At 41.3% G+C, this 17393-nt stretch overlaps 1 protein-coding gene across 2 annotated transcripts in view; it reads left to right on the top strand.

Moving 5' to 3' along the window:
* The window catches only part of LOC104147792 (pikachurin), an 81770-nt gene that overhangs the window by 14337 nt on the left and 50040 nt on the right, over positions 1-17393 (top strand). For both annotated transcript variants that reach the window (XM_068925699.1, XM_068925698.1), the window contains exons 2-4: positions 9555-9664; positions 11501-11584; positions 13321-13347. In XM_068925699.1, coding sequence (XP_068781800.1) covers positions 9555-9664; positions 11501-11584; positions 13321-13347 — 221 coding nt within the window. The remainder of the gene's footprint in view (positions 1-9554; positions 9665-11500; positions 11585-13320; positions 13348-17393) is intronic.

Below are 17393 nucleotides of genomic sequence, written 5' to 3'. Positions count from 1 at the left end.
GCCTCTCCACTTACCTCTTCCCATTAGCTAGGGCAGTAGGGCACTTATATTAGGAGAACTATTTCACTAAGTGTCTAAATGCAAGTACCATTTATGTACTTGTGTTAGGCAGACCAGCGTCTAATCTATAATAATCAAAGACCCACAGGACTCTCAAAGATAGCCAAAGATTACCCCATCTGTTCCTCTTCATTAAGTCCAGGATAGGTATAAATTTAGACCTTTGCTTAGAGATAATGGTCTACCCTGTTTTTAATAACCTTTAGCATCAGGAATTCCACAAAGCATTCCAGTGCTTAACTATTCCCACTTAGAATTTTTTTTCTACATCTAACTCATTAAAAAAATTCTTTACAAAATCATTTTTTTCTCCTTCTCTTTTCAAAATCATTTCTCTCCTTTCTCACATCTAGAACAACTGGTCACTGTGCCAGTTGTTCCCTCTCTTCTTTCCAGAATCAGAGCCCTTCCCTGAATCAGAGCCCTACACAGGGAGTACAAGGAAGGGAGCCTCTTTGCCGTACTTACCTCTTCCCTTCTCTTTTGCAGTTTGCAGGGCCAAGGCAAATCAGGAAAAGCAAAGACACAGTCACTACTGCCACTGTTCATTTTTAGTGGGATTCCCTATATTCCAAGTATTGCCCTGTAGCTTAAGTTCTAAGCGATGCCGCCTTTATTCCTTTTACTTGGGCTATAAATACTCTGATGATAGTCACCTTAAACGTACCTGAGACAGAAAGCGGATGCTGTATACTGCGTCAGAAAAACATTGCTTGAGTCCAAGCCTGTTATTACTATGACTTTTCTTTTTATTGTGTTCAGTACAGTATTTTCAAAGGGCTAGCTGAGACTGGGGCCCCACAGGGCTCTGGGGAGCTATACAAACCCCAAGCACCAAACCTGCCCTGATCTGAAGAGCTTATGGTCTGAGTAGATGAGACGTAGCCAAGGCAAGAAAGATAGAGTAAGGCAAGAGAGTATAGGGAAAGTGTACAGGTGAACAACCTGATCACAGCATATGGCATATTTGTCACAGCGAGGAGTGGAGGGGTTCAGTTAGGAAAGAAAAACGCAAGGGAGCAGCAGGATGCTGAGGATGAGAAGAGGAAAGCTAAATGTGGAGTGAACTTGAGGGAAGATGACTGTTGGGGAGGGTGGTGAGAGCGCGCAGAATAAAAAGACAGTTAGCTTAGGACAGAGAAGGTTTGGTTGAAACTACAGTGAGTGGTGTTTAAAGCTGCGCCTCGTGGCTAGCGTCTGCTCGGCTCCTGCAGACAGGGGCAAAGGGCCTGATCCGGAGACAAGCCTTGCGCAGTTCTGCATCTGTGCTGGGGCTATGTAATAACTTCAGTGCAGCGATTCCTCCGGGTGGACAGATGTTACTGTGAGGTACTTTCTGTCTGCAGCGGTCTCAGAGGTATTGAATGCTCACCTACTTTCAAAAGGTTCGTGCCACACGGTCTGGAGCGCTGAAGAACCCTGGTGACTCCATAGGACCATAACAGCTAGAGTCCCTGTGGTCGTGCTGACTGTGCCAACGTGTAGGTGATCCAGGGGGATCTTCTGTTGTCTGGACCCAGTGGATTAATAGCAGCGGTGTGAGGAGCCATGCCGTACTCCTCCGTCCATGCTGTGCCGGAGGTTAGGAAAGGGAGAGAAACCAGTTCAGCCTTTTCTCCTACCTGTTTCCTCACGTGCACCCTCGGTTTCCTCATTTGCTGCTTTTTGTTATGTGACTTGCTTAGAGAAAACCATCAAGTTTTATCAGGTTTGTGATGTTTCCTGAGGCTGATGCTGCTGTTCAGTGCCCCACAAACAGGACTGGGGGAGACTGGCTGAAAATTTCTTGATGCAGTCGTCGTTTTCTGTGATTATTGTGGTTGGGAGATTCTTGCTTTCTTACATACTGCTGCTGAGCAGTGGGAGTTGGAAAAAGCTTCAAAGCGATGAAAAGATGGCACATTTTTTTCATTTAGGATTTCCTGACCTTTTTTGGTTTGTCACGCTGTCTTCATTCCACTGTGGTGTTTACATAACCTAGTTCAGTCTGTAAAAGAAGAAAAACGAAAAAAAGCCCCTATCATTGTTTATTGTTTTACAAATGAGAGTTTCACTATTATTTCAGTGAGAGAGTGAACGGGCCATAATACACTTTATTTTAACAGTAGGAGAGGACAGAGTCTTTTCTTGAAAACTGCTTTTTCATTAAAAAATTCTATTTCAATAAAGCAGATTATTTTTTCATTAATTAATGAACTGAATTAAGTAATATTTGAAACAAAAGGAATCTGAATCTTTTGGGGAAAAGTTTCTGTCCGAAAACTTAATTTTAGAATTAGTTTGAATTGTCTTTCATGAGGTTTTTTCCTCCTATTTCATCATTTCATGACATGTCATTAGTGACAGTCAGTATTTCAACAGCAAATTTCTTTTGTTTCATGGGACACAAAAAGGAGACACATCAACCTAGAAAATAAAAAATCCTTTGATCACTACCTATTAAGAGTTACCCACAGAGATTTAAAAATAAAATAATGAAGCAGCTATTTCATTTTGCTGACCCATGCCCATGGCCTGTTGAGAAATTTCCACTAAAATGGAAACATGAAAATGTGACAAGCTTTATCCAACTTCTTGGAAGTGCCTCAGATTTGAAGCTTGTGAACGTAAGAAATGTATTTGTTTTGAAGATTATTTTTAAAGGATTTTTTTTCCATAACAACTTGTCACTGTAGGAAGATTTGGGGTCATTGCATGACTGGATTGAGGAAGAAACCTGGCTAGCAATTTTCTTGTAATAACTGGAGCAAAGCATCAACCTGAAGCAGTTGCTTCTGAGCTCTTCCTCACTCTGTTATGGTTAGGCTAGGAGGTGGATTAATCTGAACTGGAGTGTTCACGTTAGAAAGCCAAGCTAATTCTGTTTAGGGTTGCTAGTGTAGACGTGCCAGTTGCATCTCAGCGAGGGAGTTAAGTAGCGCCGGGGACTGTGCCTAGGCTCTGATACCTCGTTGCCTGTATGGCAATGTTGCCTGTGGTCCCTGGCACGCTTTTCACCAGGCCAGCTAGCATTCCTGCAGTGGTTCCTCCCCCTCTTCCCAGGGTGATGGAGAAGCTGCCATGGGCCAGAGACCGTCTGCGGTAGGCAGGTTGCATGTGGCTGTCCTGATTATAGAGTACAGGACTCTAATTGTATGGACACAGTTGTATGGACACAGTACTATGGGCACAATAGTATGGCAAGGCCATTCTTTGCCAGTTGGCTTCCAGGTGAAAGAATAACGGTGCTGGGCACATTTCATTGACTGGTGCAAATGTATCCAGAGGTTGCCCTGGCCTGCTACCAATGCTCTTCAAGGGCACCCAGAGTCTTAATTCTCACACAGGGCAAGTAAGAGGGAGTGGGAGCAAACTATCCCCCTTAAATTTTCGATAATATGTTAGCTGTGACGAATAGAAAGGAGACTTCTATGGATAGGATAATTTTTCACCATTTTTGATTTGACTTGTTTTTGTGGAGCAAAGATTGAAGTAGTAGTAAAATTTACTCCAGTTAAGGGAGAGGGCTCGTGTTCTGGAGAACTTATTTGGTAACTTCTTCACTGTTTTAGCAGCTTTTGTGTATCTGTAGAAGTACAGAAGCTAAGAGATCTTTAAACAATAAAATAGATATCTGTAAGCAGAGAAGTAAATGCAAGCGTGTCACTTCAACTTTGCTTACCGGCAGGTGAGTCCTCACTTCCATCTTGTATTTGATTCGCTTTTACAATGTATAGTCAGATATGCAAAAGTGCTCTCCTTTGAGTAATGGCTTTTTTTGCCTGGGACCAAAATCATAGCTTCTGTTTCCTGTTCCATCCAAGCATTTTGGCCAATATCAAACTTTCTATGCCTGACTGGCCAGAAAGAGGAATGACTGTATTTGTACAGAAAGTGTTTCATTTTATTTTTATATAAATTTGTCCCTTGCTCTTCATTATTAGAGCTACTCTCCATGACTTCTTAGGCATTCACACAATCCAACTGTAGAGGTTATTTTCAGGGGAGATCATCACTGAGACGAATCTTTGCAGTATATACTAGATATATTGCTTTTTTCTTCCTTGCGACAACAGACTATGATCTAATTCAGGCATCAAGTCACCTGTCATTTGCAGGATTATATTTAACAAGGATTTTAGATCAAGCAACCTGCTCTGGAAATTGCTCATCACTATTTGTAGTTCCACTACAAATGTGACTGAACAGTGTAATCATGCCATCCTGCCAAGTCCTGTCTGGGAAGAGCTGCAGCTAATGAACTTCTCTGAGGGAGGGAGCCAGCAATACCTGGCAGTATTTCTGCATTTGTCAGAGCTGTGCCAGGCAGGTTGAACCCACAGTGCTATGTTATGCCAGGTACGTGGCTGATCGACAGCCTGCTACATGTGCAGATTCCTGTCCAGGAGCTCTGCAAAGAAGAGGAGGCTCAGTTGCGTTCTTACGTTGTGCATGGTGCTACCACATCGAGGGGATTTTCACGCGGAATTTTCAGAAGAGCTATTTCTGACTTGAATTGTAGGGAAAACTATAAATACCCAGAGTTTTACCCTTGAAAATTGTTTTAGCATTCAAGCATGGTGCTTATATCATAAAACTATAGATGTTAAGACCAGTTCTAATGTCCATTTTTAGCGTGCTGATACCTGATGTTCTGTAAAATCTTACAGAATACCTCAAGCACACGTTTATCTCAAAGTAATTTGTTAGTAAAGCAGCAATATATGTTACAAAAGTTGTGATGAGCTGACGAACCACTTTGATATGATGCTATAGAGCAACTGTTTAAAAACCATGACAGCTTTTGCATCTCGGTGGCATAAACATTGCATGTATCAGATATTGCAGTTATTTTGTCATAGCTATGAAGGGAATGTTCAGCCCAAAAATGGACATTCTTTGCTTTCTGTTAGGGTATGTGAAATTTGGACTCTGGGAACGCTGCTCTGAATCCCTAGAAGCCCATCAATAATTGACAAGGTCACAAGCCGTGACCACAGAGGGCTGTGGGGATGGCTGCACGGTATGAGATAGTCCTATTTGCCTTCCCCTTTAACCTTCCCTAGAAATAACTTCTGTGTGAGGGGCAGAGCTTGGTCAGGTTTTCCTTTTCCTCTGTCATGCTTTTGGTTTGGAGGCATTGTGCTTCAGCCATTTGCCTGGCACAATGAACGCAGAGAGGCGGTTGTGTCCTGAGGAGGGCAGATGTGCACACGGTGGTGGGGTGAGCTGCTGTGGCACCCGGGCCACTTCGGAGAGGGTCCCATGATCGCCCGCAGCCATCCAGCCATGGCTGCTCGCAGAGGGCTGGGAAGTGGTGCTGCTGGGCTGCCAAGCACGCCTCGTGCCTTCCTGCCATGGTCTTAGCAGCATTAAGGCAATTCTCTATTTTTTAGGGAAAATTAAACAAAGCAATTGAAAGTATAGACCTCTCTGACTCAGTTTTGCTCTCATTTTCTCTAGCGTAAATTAGGACTTACTCCACCAGGGACAGTTTATAGGCTGCTGTACCTGAGGTCGGTCTGCGTCTGTTTTATCATGCGTGAACTGGAGATAATAAAGTTTAATAGGGGTGGGTGAATAATTCATGGTGGAGCTACTTATTAAACGGATACTGCCTCTCTGTATTTGTGGATAGTCTACAGATGAATTGCATTTTTTTTCAAATTTATATTTTTTCCGAATTATTCACCAAATACATTCTCTAAACAACTTTATTAGCCTATAGTGCATTCAAAATATGAATTTGAAGTCTGCCTTAGATTAATATTTATCATAGCTGGTTAAAGTATGTTATTTCAGCAACTATGCCTCCCAGCAAACTTGTTTAGTAGAACCTCGACAGAAAGTAATACAAGGAAGGCACAAATACATTAAAGTGAAGGTTTAGGGTGTATTTTTTTCGTCTGTTACTATTGCAGCTCCAATACTTACCTACCTCACTGGCTGTTGTGAAGATAGTAAGGTATTTTATGAATATAAAGTGCTGCCTAAGTAGTGATGTTGTCTCTAAGAGAACCTAGAGATACTTCAGCCTTGGCTATTCTCACCTGTCTGTACTTTTGATGGTATATGGTCTAGGTCATGGTCCTGACTGTGTGGCAGGAGGCTAACAAGTGAGATGATAGTTACTGCTGTACTTAGAGCCCCTGAATAAAGCAGAGATCTGTGAGACTAAGTCTACACTAATAAAGAAAGTGGGCCAGGGCCCAGAGAGCAAGTGCCATGGGCTGGTATGGCTCTCACCCATCTGGTAAACTCTATGCCTTCCCAAAAGGTGTCTGTATTGACCTACAAAAATGGTCCGTGCCCTGGGCTATCCTCCAGACCATCCCAGGCACTTCCTAGGAGAGTGTTAGCCTGTGCCAGGGTCTATAAGGGCAGTTAAAACCTATGGGTGGCCTCATCTTAGAGTCCTGGGTACCGGTGCCTTCAGGTTTAAAAAAAGCCTGTGGGAAGCTTAGCCTCAACCGCATTGCTTGATGCGCTGACTGGTTATTTGGTTACTGAAATATATGTTCAAGACATATTCAGCTCTTCCTTGTCCCTTCTCTGGGAATTAAGGGAAGGGAAGCAAAGAGCATAACTTTGCCACTGTCTGTGGGGTGCTGGTGGTATCTCTAGAAAGTGACCGGAAGGAGACTTTGGCTCCCTATTTTACTGTCTGGGAAACGCAAAAGGCTTAGAGGGAACCTGAGAATCTGGCTAGTGTTTACTAACTAAAATCTATTAGTAAAACTTGCACTTCTTTTGAATGCTTCCATTGATTTTAATTAGATAATTTCAGTGCATAAGGACAATTCATATAGATTGGAGCCCTAAGTGTGTTTTCCCTATTTAATGTATAAGCACAGCACTGTCCTATTACATCTACAAGAACTTCTTGAAGAAGTTTTAATACTGCATCTGTTTTCAGAATTTCTTTCAAGTTTAGCTGATAAAGATCTTCTCTGGTGTGTCTAGGAAATATAAACCTTTAGCATACAACTGATAGTCTTGTTTTCTGAAAGTGTGTTTTTTTTTCTCCCTGTATTTCAACAAAAAGATAGGTGTTCATGAGTAGCCCATTGCATACAGTCCTTGCACAGCCTTTGCCCAGGAAGGACTCGTCCTGAAGTCCATGGGAATATTTTTTAAGTACAAATGGCTCAAGCTTCAGCTATAAGGACTGAGTGGTGAAAGAAGTTAGGCTGTTTTAAACATTATATTTACATTATAAACATTATAAACATTATGTTTATATTTATCCTTTCATCATAGCAGCTGGCACTATCCAGGATTACTTGGAATGGAGTAGAAAAATAAATGCGTAAAAGGACAACAGAGAATCATTTGTGTGTCCTGTAAGGTGTAGACCCTGCCTAGTCACACTTGGTCATTCAAATTAAAAAGCATAAAACAAAAAGTTTCCTAATAGCAGAAAAATGCAGAGTCAATCCTTAAAGGATCTGAATATCAGTTCTGCTCTTATTTTAACTTTTCAAGTATTGTTGTTGATTGATACCGTGGAGAGTTTGTAAGCTGTTCAGTTCTGTGTTTAGCTTAAAATCAAGTGTGTTGGTGGAAGTGACAAGTGTAAATCTGATGTAGACTTGCTTCACATCTTAAAATGACCTTTACAGTAGCTTGATTTCTCTTGATATTTTTTCAGAACTAGTCAAGAAAATCAGGTTTTCTTAGCTTTTGCTTACAGTTTTCATAGGTAAAGGCATGCAAAAAACTATATAGAGTAGATCTGTTGCCTTCAAAAATTGAAGTTGCTATTTAAATATTTTGATCGGTTCTTTGTTACAGTTGTTTCTGACATGGGTTAGGTTTCAAGAGCATGAATGATGGCCGTTTAGAGAATTTGTCTTGAAAATCTTGGTCCTGATCACATAATCCATACACAGTCAACCTCAAAATGATTCCCACAGCCCACAAACACTGTCTGAAAGATTGATGGTTTGGGGACAGGAGTTGTACTGAAGATTCCTAGAAAGCAGCTAAATCCTTTCAAGCAGGAAAGCAAGACTATTACTGTTTTTTCTCCAGGTAAGTACAGCTTAGTGCTTGTTGTACTCAATGTACACATGCCTTCATCGTTCATTTTGTTGCCAGATGTCAGATGCCAGCCCCCTGCTTTCATTACAGTTACAGGAGAGGCCCTGCGAGCGCTTTAGGATCCCCAAGGCTTGATTAGAAATGAGAGAGTTTCTTTTCAGAACTTTACTCAGTTTAAGGGGATGGTTGACTTGTGATCCTTATTATTTTACTAGATAAATTCCTTTGTTTTTTTAAAGCTAATGATCTCCTTCTTAGTTAATTGAAAAGTATTTTTGGCAAGACCATCAAAGAAACATTAGTCAAAAATTCAAAAATTAGGAACACCCTGAAAAATCTCTTTAAGAAGCTAAGGTAATGAAGTTTGTACTGCACCAGAAATTTACTCTAGTTACAGAAGAGACAAACTCTTCTACCTGCCTCTTTCTTCATACAGTAAATACAGTTGCTAACATGTAACTAGAGACATGGATCTCAGGGATTTTTTTTCTCCTACCCTTTTGATTTGCAGTAGTTAAATTAACTGTTGTATTGAAATGCTGACCTGTACAGTGTAAAAGGAGAGAGACAGATGCTATGAGATCAATATAGCACTATAAACATATACCCTCCTCTCTTTTCATCTGATGAGAGACTTGATTGATCTTGGCAAGACTGAAGGATCAGTTTGGGCACAGTGGCGAAGCAAGGGAGCCCGTCATTATAAACTGCATCCAGCCCTCAGCAGCAAGGAATGGGGAGGGAGGAACTGATCCCTCCATCATTCGCTTTTCATCGAGTTAAACTTTACAGGCTTACTCCTAAAATTGCCCCTCCTGTCTATAGTGATAGTGAAGGAACTGAAGTTCTGGAGGTGACCAGGAGACGGTCTGCCTCTTGGATAGCTCATAAAGGAGGTTTCTTAGCCTGTGCCAAAGCAGCGTGGGGTGAGGATGAGGCATGTTTTGGTTTCTGTTTTGTTTTCCTCGTCACTGAGGAGAAACAAAAGGTCAGTTAGGAGATGAACTTAGAAATACATTTAGACATACATAGGAACGGTTGTATAAGTGTCTTGCAGCTGGTGTCTGATGCAGGTAGTAGGCTGGAGGGGCACTCCCAGAGCCCAACAGTTTTGCTGTTGGACTTGAAGCCTGTGGGAGAGAAAACAAAAGGAGACAAACTACTAATCCCCTGCTGATTTGTCTCATTGAATTCATTTAAACATATGCTACATTAAATTAAGAAAACTGTCCTGATTTTTAAGACTCTCCCCATCTCTATTTTCCATACGCATGTGAAACAAAATTAGCATCGGGGCAGTTTCTAGGGTAGGTAACAACCAATTAGAGTATGATTTGTGTGCTATGTTTGACAGTCTTAAAAAAGAGAGCAGCACAGATCAGTTCCTCTTTAAATACATACTTGCCTGGTGACTAAAGGAGAGAGATTCCATCCTATGGCTTCTTATACAATGTCATTTTGTTTTGAGGCAGATAGGCTGGGGCCTCCTCTAGATATACTGCTGGATTCTCTGAACTGCACAGCTTTCACCGTACAATGGAGAATGCCAAAGCAGCATGCGAGCACCGTCACGGGATATACAGTAAGTAAATCTTTACACTGTTAGTAGAGAACTACAATACACTGCATGGCCTCAAGTCTATGCGTTACTCCTAAGCGAACGGCAAGCAGCAAGGCAAAGCAAGCAGGAGAGCCCACTCTCATAACAAATAATGTCATTGCCCAGAAAGCGTTCAGGGGACAGTGGACTTGAACTAATTGAATTGTAACTTTAAGAAACGAGCAGTATGTGTTTTAGAAGCAAGTTATGATGGGAATTTGGGTTGAATGCCAATGGCTTGTCGTGGGAAATAGATTGCTCTTCTGTGGCAGTTTCCATCCAAGGATCTCAAAGCTCTTTGCAGTTGATGGAACAAAAAAGTGCAGCAGAGGTCAATATTACATTGTACGGTGAAGGGAGATTCGTAGCGATTTCAGGGCCATTCAGATCTTTTGGTTCATACTTCCAGCCTGAGGATTGCATTAGCAGCAAGAGCTCTTCCAAGCTAAACTCTTACCTTCCCACATTGGCAGTAGGTGCAGGGAGAGGACTGAGTTCCATGGTGTGCTCCTCTTGATAGATACTCTACCGCATAACATTGCTGGGATCCCAGGTTTGGCCTTAAATATCAGAGAACTGTCTTTTAAACCCCCCTACCTCTGGGGTGAATTTCCCTTGAAGAAGTCTAGCAATTTCCTTGTTTCACCCAGCGATTCTGTAGGGGAGATTCTGACCCCTTTCAGTCCTTTCCACCTCCCTGCCCTCCTTCCCACCTCCAAAGTCCCTTCTGCCTGTTGGACAAAACTGAGTGGCTAGCCTAAGTTGGGCAGGATGTTTTAGTGTGCACGCAGAAAAGCAGTGAGCACCAGTCTGTCATTCATTCATCAACAAAAGCGATGTAACTGGGAGTTATTAGGTATTCCATGGCAATGAAACTCAATCCCAAAATGGAAGTTAAGCAGAGGTGATTTTGCCAGGGGTGAATTAGCACTGAAGATGTAGTATATCTACTAGGCACTGTATGTAGTTTGGTCCATTCTTCTGTGTAAAAACAGAGGTGCAGCAAATAGGACTGCACATCGCATTAGAGAGGTGCATACAGGAATATTGCTTACAGTTCTGGTATCAACTCCAAAAAAGGACATTGATTGCTTGGAAATTCTTCTAGCTTGAGTGACTTTTCCGTAGGTCATAACATTTTCAAAACAGTTATAATGCTTTGCAGTCACATGTGAAAAATATTAGTCACGGTTCATTCAGTAGATCAAATGTCTAAGCCCCAGTTTAACTCTTGAGCTTATGTATGGCATGATAATAAAACAAGTGACAAAAGTAGCATTTCTAGTGTTGCACCCAAGCCATCTTCACTTTGTGTTAGCTTTGGATAGTCTGGCATCTCAGGGTTTCTCTGTGCTTAAGAAATTAAATTCTCTGTGGTTCATTAGTTCCCTGTATTCATGAATAGATGTGAAGAGAAACAGTTATAGTACAGCAATTTGCATAATCACACAATGTCGTTATCTTCTGTATATGAGGTAAAATGCAAAGCTGTGCAGACCAGTTCCACAAATCTTGCCGTGTTCAAGCTAACTATGGCCAGATGATGCATAATTAAAGCTGTCAGTTCAAGTCTGACCTGAAAGCTAGGCTATGTTTCACATCAAATTAGCATATCGGCTCTAGGATGGTGTCATTTGGTCATGTTGACGAGTTCTAACAAATGTGAAGGGAATGTTGAAGGCTTTTCATATGTTTGGAAAGGTAGGGGATCATAAGCTTATAGGCTGTCCACAATGCGGTAACAGTGCACTTGTTTTTAAATCATTCTGAAGCATTGCATTATTATTTTAACTGGCTTGACTCTATCTTCTTCCCAAGGTCTTTTACTCAGAGGTTGAAGACGACAAAACAGCCAAACCACTTTCACATGACGTTCCCCTGAGACTGGATATGCTTAGCATGGTAAGCATTTCTTTCCATCAACAGTCAGACACTAGAATAGAGTTTGCAAGAGGGAACTTAAGCTCTGCAGTTGCTATTGCTTTGTGAATTATGCCCAGGATCCAAGCCTCAGATCTACTCTCATATTAAGCAAGAAGCAAATCATAATATTCTGTAATCTAGTCAGAAGGCTGTGATATATTTTTGCTTCTCATGGTCTGATTAATTTTTATCATAAAACTATTGGGACTTGCTCTGCAGTTTACTTGCACTGACCCCTGGCATCTACGAAAGTACAACTTCTAATTTTAAATGTGTATTTTCAATAAGGGATTCATTGCACTTCCCCCGTGCTAGGGGACTCTCTGCCATTATGCATAGTTAATAGTCTCAATATCTGTGTGTGCGTATTGCAGTGTCTGACCCAGGTAAGTGTGTGAATTAGAAGAGACGCACAGTTTTAAGCATATTTTTGTTTGCATATGTGAGACTCTGGCCTTGAGAAGTATGGATTTATAGTTTAATTGTGCTGTTCTAAGAGCATTTGTGGAGGTCTGTCTTCTTGAAGATTCTCTCAGTTTCTGATTTTTTTGTTCTTGAAAGCACAACCTTTCCTCATTGCTTCCTATTTTTCCCCTTTCCTTCAATTGTTTTTCCCTTAATCTGCCCTTTTTTCTTCACTTATTTCACTCTCCCCTTGTCTTTCCTCCATTCCCTTTCCTGCCCGATTTCACCTTCCTTCTCCATTTGCAGTTGCACATATGCCCCTTCTCTTCTACTGCTTAGCAATTAGTACCGAGATGAAAGCAATCCCTCCATGCTTCTGGATTGTGTTGAAACTGTCTGTTTTTCAAGGGTGTTCTCAAAACATGCAGGCATTTCTGCAGTGTGGAGGACCTTGCTCTTTGAGTTCAGCAAGGCAGGATCAGTGATGCTCCAGCCACTGCTCAGGCAAAGCACAAGGGCACTGCTCAAAGGAGTGTCTCAGGTTGGGTGCTGTGAGGGGAGCGCTTTCACACCATGCGCTGGGAAGAGCAGTTCGTCCTTGAAACAGTGATGTTTCCAGCACAGGAATCGAAGGTTTATGTGTGCATGCAGAGGAGCATTGCAGGCTTTTGTGATCTTTATTTTGTGATTCTTCTTCACAATTTGATTTTTTTCCCCTTTCTCTTCTACTCATCTTCATTCTCCTTTTCTTCCTCACCTTTCTTCCGTTAGCCTCCCCACTTGATGTTCAATGAAATGCATTCACTCATATTCTCTAATCTGCGTTAGGCAGTGCTCAGAAACCTGCACTGTAGGAAGTACGAACGAGAGCAATTCTCATATTTCCTGCATTTTTCAGTCACTGTAGTTCTTAATTCTGACTCCTATAGGTTTCTGGGATGATAGTGAATGAAAGAGTCTCATTGCCACGATACATTATTTCTTTATTTATGCATTACTTTCTCCCTTCTGATGTTTATCTCTGTATTCCTCATTTGTTTTTTTTCTCAAAAAAACATTCTTACTGGTAGGGCCAATAAAGATCAAACAGCACATTCTTTTTTTATCTTAATCCTGACAACAGCAATTCTTACTCCTTGGGAGAACAGATTCTGTGTTCCATTACTCACACAGATGAATAACAGCCACAAAGAATATTATATGATGCAACATTGGTCATGTTTTATTTCACTGACCCATTATTTACGTAGTTTTGCCATCACTTTTTAGCATGATACTTCATTAACAAGTCCTGTTTCACTTTTTCCCAGGGTCAACTTGAAGGACAAGCAATTTTTGTAAGTATTGCTTCGCATGAAACTCTCTAGCAGCAGTGATTTAAAATAACGCTGAACATTCTGATCCTGGCTTTCCACAGATTCACCCACAAAAATGTTTCCATATTGATCTCAAATGGTGATTCTACTTAGCGCTTACACAGGGTCTTTCATAGTGAAAACGTGACAAATAGCTTACGCTCAAAATCTAGAGATAGAGAAGCACTCTGTGAAGGCACGCTTGTATAGGTATAGTGGTTTCCATTTTAGAAATGGATGATGTTTTCTGTTAGTCATCAAAAGTATTTATGGATATGTTATTTTGCTTGAGGAGATGTGTGTAAGAATGAGATAAATTCAGGCAGTGAAAACTTACAGGGGGCAGGAACAGCCAGGTAGTCAGAAACACTGTAATGGGAAAGAAGAACGCATCCAGGAGTGTGAGAGGAGACGGAGAGGAAAATATCTGAGGCAGTCCAGAGAGACGAGAGGAGAAAGATCACTGGAAACATGGGCAGGCAAAGCGAACATGCGGGAGGAAGGAGTGGGAGGCTAACTACTATTATATAATAGGTTTAAAAGAAATACTAACCCTTTCAGTGACTTTGCAGCTGGTGAATTACTCAGAGTGATTATTTCCAATCCTGCACTCAGTCCATTCTGCTTCCTGTGAAAAGTAAATGGATCCAGCTCATTAGGAGGGAGGAAGCAAGCAGTAGGTGCTCAGTTCTGGGCAGTATGAGGGCAGTGATTTCCACATCTAATGAAATCCCTAACATGAACAATCTCTTGCAAACTTTTCTTCTGAAATCTCATCTCAAAGTGGAGAAACCACGTGAAGTCAGTGGATCTTGCGTGACTTTCACCGTCTGAAATGTGGGTAGTATGGTAGGAAGCCAAAGTCCCAATGAGACTTCAAGATACTCTTGAACCAGGACTACATGTATCGTTCTATCCCAGTTAAGCTCAGTTTGGATTATGCCATTTCAGAGTTGAAGTTCCATGCTGGGCTGCTTTTTCTATTTGGTAAAAATAATACTTCTGAGGGGTAGTTGGGGAAAAGCATGACTGACTGGGATTAATCAGATCCCAGCTGTCATTAATCCTCGGGAAGTGGTATTCTTACTGAGATGCTTTCTGTTATAATCATACCAAACTCAACAGAAATCAGCAAGCTTTGTGGTTAAGTCTGCATAATTTGTCTTTCCATCCCTAAGCTTCCTCTGCTGATATACGGTTATGACTCCACTGCCTTCTTAGAAGCTTCTCTGGGTTGTGTGAGACTTGTAATGAAAGCTGAACTGGATCACCTGTTTGTGTGCTTCTATGCATTAGTGTATTAGTGTTGCGTTAGCAACCAGATAATATGTCTGTATTGTTATCATTTTATAATATAAGCATATAAATGAGAGTAAGTGCCTAAGTGGAGAAGTGCAAATGCAGTACGATTTACTAATGCTGTTGTTCTACTGGCCTTAATATTCATGAAGTTGGGCACAAATATATATAAAAAAAGGCATGAGAGTTTAGCAGGCTTTAAAGATGGAATGTGTCAGGTCTGGTACTGAGTCGTGGAGAACAACAGTGCTCCCTATCAAATGACCAAACACACGAGTACGAAACGAGGAGTGACTGGATGAAACCAGTAGTGCAGGAAAGGAGGTGTCAAGGGATCGGGTGTCATTGCAACCAAAAGCTCAGTTTCTGCAGCTGCATTGTAATCCAGTGTAACCAAAAAAAAAAAAAAAAACACCATAGAAAACAAAACAGAAAACAGGTTTTCTTTGGAAAATAATTTGTAATCCAAATAATTTCTGTGAGCTGGCTTGCCACGCGGCCTTACAAACAGTTTTACCAGCACAGCTGAGGGAAGGACAAGCTGTGTGAGGGCCTTCTTTCCAGCTTTTGGAGGCAGATATAATTCTAATATATGACTGACTCCACCACAGAAAAGGCATCCCATTTCTTCACCTTATTCAAGAGCATGAGATTGTAATGAAAATAGCAAATGTCATTCTGCAGGGCTCTAGCAAGAGTGTCATGTTTAAGACAAGAAAGTGCACTTGGTATTAGTAAAGCTTTGTCTAGAATATCATGTCCAAGTTTTGGTCTCATGCTTTAAAATGATACAGGGCAAGCTGGAGAGAATGAAGAGGAAAGCTACAAAACTGATGGGGAGCTGACTCGTCCCCTACCGTATGTTAACCAAATTCCGTATCCATAAGGCCACTGATCCTCTTCTGGGATGTAGAACACATGGTTTTAAGACCCTTCTCCTAAATACAAGCAGCAGAAGAAATGAAATGTTTTACCCCTCAGACATTGGGGTAAAAGGGGACACGTTTCTTCTCTAGGATCAAATTCCACCCTGTCCTCGATGTGGGATGGGTTTTCCCTGAGACTGCCTGGTTAAACAGCTCCTGCAGGAAAGCATGGTACAGGGTAGTTTGACGTCCAAAATCTTTATGCATTCACTAATGTCTCAATCCTAGAAATTAAAACATACTTGATCTCAAAGAAACCCACTGTGTGCCCAGCTCCATGTTCTTGGAGAGGACATTACAAAAAGAAACAGGCAAATAGGCGCTTTAGTGTGTGTAAGGCAAGAGAGCACTTGACTGAGGTTTTGAGGATAAATGTTAAACTTTGATACCATGGTAGATATTAGCACTTTGATCTTGATCGGCTTTGCAGGCAATGAGATTCACTCAGTGTCGCTTATTGCAGACTTGAGTCTGGAGGTAATAATATCAGACAAATATATCCGTATCCCACTATCTGCTGAGCCCAGTTTCCTCAAAAGTGTAAAAGCAGTATGACATGTAATGAAAAAATTATTCCCATGAGAGTTAATGTAATAAAGAGGGATGCTGCAGGAATGAATGCATGCAAGTTAAATACAGAGGGGCAGTATATACGGCATGGAGGACTGAGTGGCAGGAGCAAGATCATCAGTATCGTCGACGAGAGGAGATAAGGGGTTTTCAGTGCCTGGCTTTTCAGATCACGTTCTGAAAGATTGCGCTCATTTTATCTGTGAGAGTGAAAGACCCGGAAAAATCTTTTGAGTGATCTTGCTGCCTCTTTCTGAACAGTTACTTTTCAGTATTGTTATCATCTTTCTCAGATGAATCCAAATCGCTCAAGCAGATCGAGGGTGAAGGAAGGATGGAAGAACAGGATAATGGTCAGGCATCCCAGGTTAATTGGAAATGAGTGCTGGGGCTTCAAAACCACGGCTAGAGAAATGACAGATGGCAGAGTGCTCCTGAACAATATTGTAGTATTACAGTATACGCCCAAAACAATAGAGAGGGAAAGTTTGTCCAAAAGACCATCAAAAGGAAACTTAGCAGAAAACAAAATTTTAGGATCATACACTATTTTGCTGCACCCAGAAGTGCAGATTTCAAGTCTATTCCAACTTGAAGATAAAGGAGCCCTCTGCATTCTCCCGTATTTATTTTCAGTATTTTTAATACTGAAGTATAAAAAAACAGGAAAAAAAAGTCTTGATAAAACAATTCTCTGTAAGTGCATTTCTTCACACCAAAATAATCTGTGCCATAGAACCTGATATTTCTGTTTGCTTTCTTGCGCTGTCAAAATTCTTAAACCTGGAGTTTGTATTTCTCTATAGACAGGCTCCAGATAAAGAATGCTGAATTTTTATATACCCGTACACATGCTCCTTTAAGGACCAGATCTAAAAGTCTGAAGCTGATCCACGCTATGAGGACCAGCCAGTGATACAAGCTCTTCTGGGAGATTTGAGCCGGCTTCTGTGAACAGTATGACGCAGAACAAGCTCTTCATGTGGAAGTTAGCATCGCCTTCCTTGTAGTAGTTGGCTTTGGGTTAATCTTTCTGCGTTTATGGCAGAAAGACAAATACCTCACTGCCCTCCCATGAAGAGAGCAGCTTGTTTCAGGTCAAGGGTAAGAAAATTGTAAAAGGCAATTGGGTTGGTCTCTGATCAATGGGAAATTAAAGATTATCGGTTCTTGCTGCTACAAGTTGCTTCATTCCCAGAAGCTTCTGCTGTCTCTGGATTAAAAAAAGATAAC

Source organism: Struthio camelus, chromosome W (genome assembly GCF_040807025.1).
Source record: "Struthio camelus isolate bStrCam1 chromosome W, bStrCam1.hap1, whole genome shotgun sequence".
Classification (NCBI taxonomy): domain Eukaryota; kingdom Metazoa; phylum Chordata; class Aves; order Struthioniformes; family Struthionidae; genus Struthio; species Struthio camelus.
The sequence above is the reverse complement of the archived record's forward strand: the minus strand, read 5'-3'. Positions and strand labels throughout refer to the sequence as shown.